Source organism: Armigeres subalbatus, chromosome 3 (genome assembly GCF_024139115.2).
Source record: "Armigeres subalbatus isolate Guangzhou_Male chromosome 3, GZ_Asu_2, whole genome shotgun sequence".
NCBI lineage: Eukaryota > Metazoa > Arthropoda > Insecta > Diptera > Culicidae > Armigeres > Armigeres subalbatus.
Window position 1 is genome coordinate 112914351 of NC_085141.1, and position 3453 is coordinate 112917803.

The 3453-nt window shown below is 37.3% G+C and overlaps 1 protein-coding gene across 1 annotated transcript; it reads right to left on the reverse strand.

Annotated features, from left to right (window-relative positions):
• Positions 1-892: 892 nt before the first annotated feature.
• LOC134219641 (general odorant-binding protein 84a) lies at positions 893-2255 on the reverse strand. Its single transcript, XM_062698445.1, has 3 exons — positions 1916-2255; positions 1720-1849; positions 893-1075 (listed from the first exon to the last, which is right to left on the reverse strand). Exons 1-3 carry the CDS (start codon positions 2189-2191, stop codon positions 981-983), a joined length of 501 nt encoding a protein of 166 aa, XP_062554429.1. The 5' UTR covers positions 2192-2255; the 3' UTR covers positions 893-980.
• Between the last annotated feature and the right edge of the window lie 1198 nt (positions 2256-3453).

The window sequence follows — 3453 nt, forward strand, 5'->3', positions numbered from 1 at the left end:
ACATGTAGGCACCATTTCAAGAAAAATCTGAGTCATGCTGGTCCGTTACGTACTATATCAAATATAAAATTGCTTAGAATACAGAGCCTTCTATCGAAATGTTGGCTTCCGAGCGGTTTTGTAAAGATTACACTACTCACGAATAAATAGAAAGGCAAAACAATTTTTTTTTGGTCTGTATTTTTTTGTTTCGATAGTACGTACGCTTCGATAGTACGTACACTAAAATTACGGACGTGTACGTACTATCGAGGTATGCCTGTACCACTTTTCCAATCCCATCCGGATTAAAAGCATAGTCAGGTATGAGACACTAAAGACGGCCGTACTGTTATGTTCGAAATACGTATCTGTTACAGTTACAATCAAGTGGTGCAATTAAATGGGATTCACAGAAAAAAATAATGAAAACTAATCAGCGCGTAGAAAATACATACGCGGAAAATTACACTATTTTGAGCATACATGAATCTTTTCCATCAACTTCCCCCTGAATGTATGCAATTTGTATAGCATTATGCCACTTAATCGACTAAATAGTGACATAATGCAATACAAATTGCATACATTCCAGCAAAAATATCGTTTAAGATTACGCTCTTTTTGGCATTCCCTTTATGTGCATTACTTTCGTATAAATTTCAACAACTTTTTCTATCTGTGTGTTTAAACTCGTCCTATGGCAGATTATTCTGTTAAACAGTTAGTAGTTTGTATCATTATTCAGAGAAAATCTCCCACTTTTCACAATGAAAGAAGTTAGTCTTTTGATCAACTACTAACTTTCATGGTGCAGTGACTTATTTGTGTGAGACTATTCTCTACTTTCATTCATTTGTTCTACTTTGAAAACAAGTAATTTCTTAATCAAGCGAAAAAATTGCAATGTCTCTCAATTTTATTTATATGTTGGTATAATTTCCTAAACTTATTTCTTATAGTATCTAATATTTATTTACAGTTTATTAATTAATTCTTGTTCAACGTTTTCTGTTATCCTTGCTTCTGCCTTCCACCAGATGACGCGTACTAACACATCTCATCAAATAATAAGATCTTTCGCAGGCATTCCCAGCTATTGAATACAAAGAAATATTTTGTCATCAGTTTCATAAATAATAATTTAGGCTGTGAACCATTCCAGCGATTTGTTTAGCTTTTAGTTAAAATTTGACAGTTCGATGGTTATTTTTCTGTGGTTAAAAATAACCCTGCTCCGGAGCATGGTTAGATTTGACAGTTCGATAGTTAAACTTTGTTCGCGAGAAAATTGGCGCCAAATTCATTTCGTTCCAAATAACTATCAATCTGTCAAAACTCAAATGGGTCGGCTTCGGGGTAAAATTTTAACCACGATGGAAAAAAAATAACCATCGAACTGTCAAATTTTAACTCGATTCGGTGGAATGGTTCACAGCCTTAGTGTATCAAGAAGAATAAGAAACGTCACTTTGCCAGATTACGACAGGATAGGAAGACAATGTGAACTCATATTTTCCAAACTTCCTATAAATGAGATTGAAAGAGCATCGATCTCGCTTATACTCCGGGTGTTAATGGGTTAAAATGCTTCTCAACATTCTAGAAGCAATTTGATTAAAAACAATGAGCAGTGTTGGACGGGGAGAATTTGAAAATTTTCTCCATGCCACATTTTTGATACGTTCTTTTCCTATTTCTTCTGATTCTTGCATCGAAAAATCGCCAAGCAGCACTTACTCATTTCCTGTAAACAGTCATCGATGGTCTCGCCATTCCTAACCCATCCCACGGCGAGAGCTTGCTCCTTATTTACCTTATCGTCCTCGGTGACGATTCCACCTTTCTGTAGGAAACACCGGATAAAGCACTGAAATGATGTCATGATTTTAGTGAAACCCCTTCAAAAAACCGCAGCCATCGCTTCGCTGCTAACCATCGGACTTTTATCGGTTTCATCCGGGAAGCTTCCGGTGTCGTTCAGTTCGTTCAGATAATCCATCGATATTGCGAACGTTTTATTGCACTCGGTGTAGATATCCTCAACGCTGTAATCCTTCAAGCTACGTACCGGAACCGTAGACGGATCCGCTAGCAGGGAACCCCGCTGCTCAGCACCATCGTTGTTGGCCATACTGCAACCCGAAACCGTATCCAAGAGGGCAGCCAATCCTATCAGTAGTAACAAAGTAAAATATTCGAAAAGCTTCATTGTGAGGGAAAAAGATTTGGCTTTTGTTGGTTTCCTGTTGACGGTAGGTAATATGAAATCCTGCAAAGCACTGGAATATTAGAGCTACTGAATCAAATCTACGATTCAGATTGCATTTTATAGAGTTGAAACTTGCCCGTAGAGTATAGAAATTGAGCCACGTGGTCAGTAGTGCATCACGGAACATGGAAGCTTATAAATTGATTCGTGTACATTGTGTTCAGTGAACGACCACTGGAATTGCTCCAATTTATCGATCATAAAAGGGAGACAGCTGGGTAGTAAGCGCATTTTCCGCCATATAATCTCATTCCGAGAAAAAATGTTGGATGGGTCGTGTGGGAAAAAAATAAAAGCCATCAATCAAAGCACTTTTGTGATAGAGTGTTGTCGCTTAACCTCTCTGTTCATATGACACACGGTGGCGATATGTCTTCGGGAAAATATTATGAAGTGAATGACTAAGTGGCAGTTGATTGATATGAATATCGCCGCAATGAGGGAGATTAATTTCACAGCTAATATTTCATTATTGAATTGTAACGATGTTCGTAAAATCTGGACTATCGTAGCTTTTATGATAAAATTGCCAAATTTCGTAAATTCATTACAAGTTTTGCAAATTTCTCTATAAAGTTTCATAGCGATGTCTTCAGTTTTCCTTGCGTGCAAATGTCTTTTGTTTAATGCGTTTTTAGCCTAGCTGTATTCTTTCACGAGTAGATTGTCGTCCATACTAATGTTTAGCAGCCAAATCAGGTCGACCTCATATAATCTACCTCGTGCTTCTAGAAAAAGAAATGTAGACTACGTATGACATTGCAGTATGATTGTTCTAAGGCGAAGACCGTATTCGAGTGCAAAATTTTCTTTAGCGGGGCAAGTTTTTCGCAAAATTTTCGAGAGTAAACTGCTAGTAAACTTCGACACATGATTTGTCTATGCTAGGTAGGGTTTCTTACCCCATTCCCGGCATAAAATGCGTACAACTGCATTATTTTATTGATATTTATTATAGGAAGCAACTTTTCCTGAAATTTGTGGGCCGTATAATACTTCAATGGGGTTTACTTCTGTGTAAAATAGCTGTCCTTGATAAAAACCTGTTAAAAATCTTTTAATGATTTAAATCTCCGAGGTGTAGCACTTATTTCAGTTACAGCGATTGCTTTTCCGGCATACTTCCATTCAATTTCTGGCATAAGCAATTTTCACTCAATCTCTCGACATCTTAATCTCTCATTCTCGCTCGGAGCGGTAGA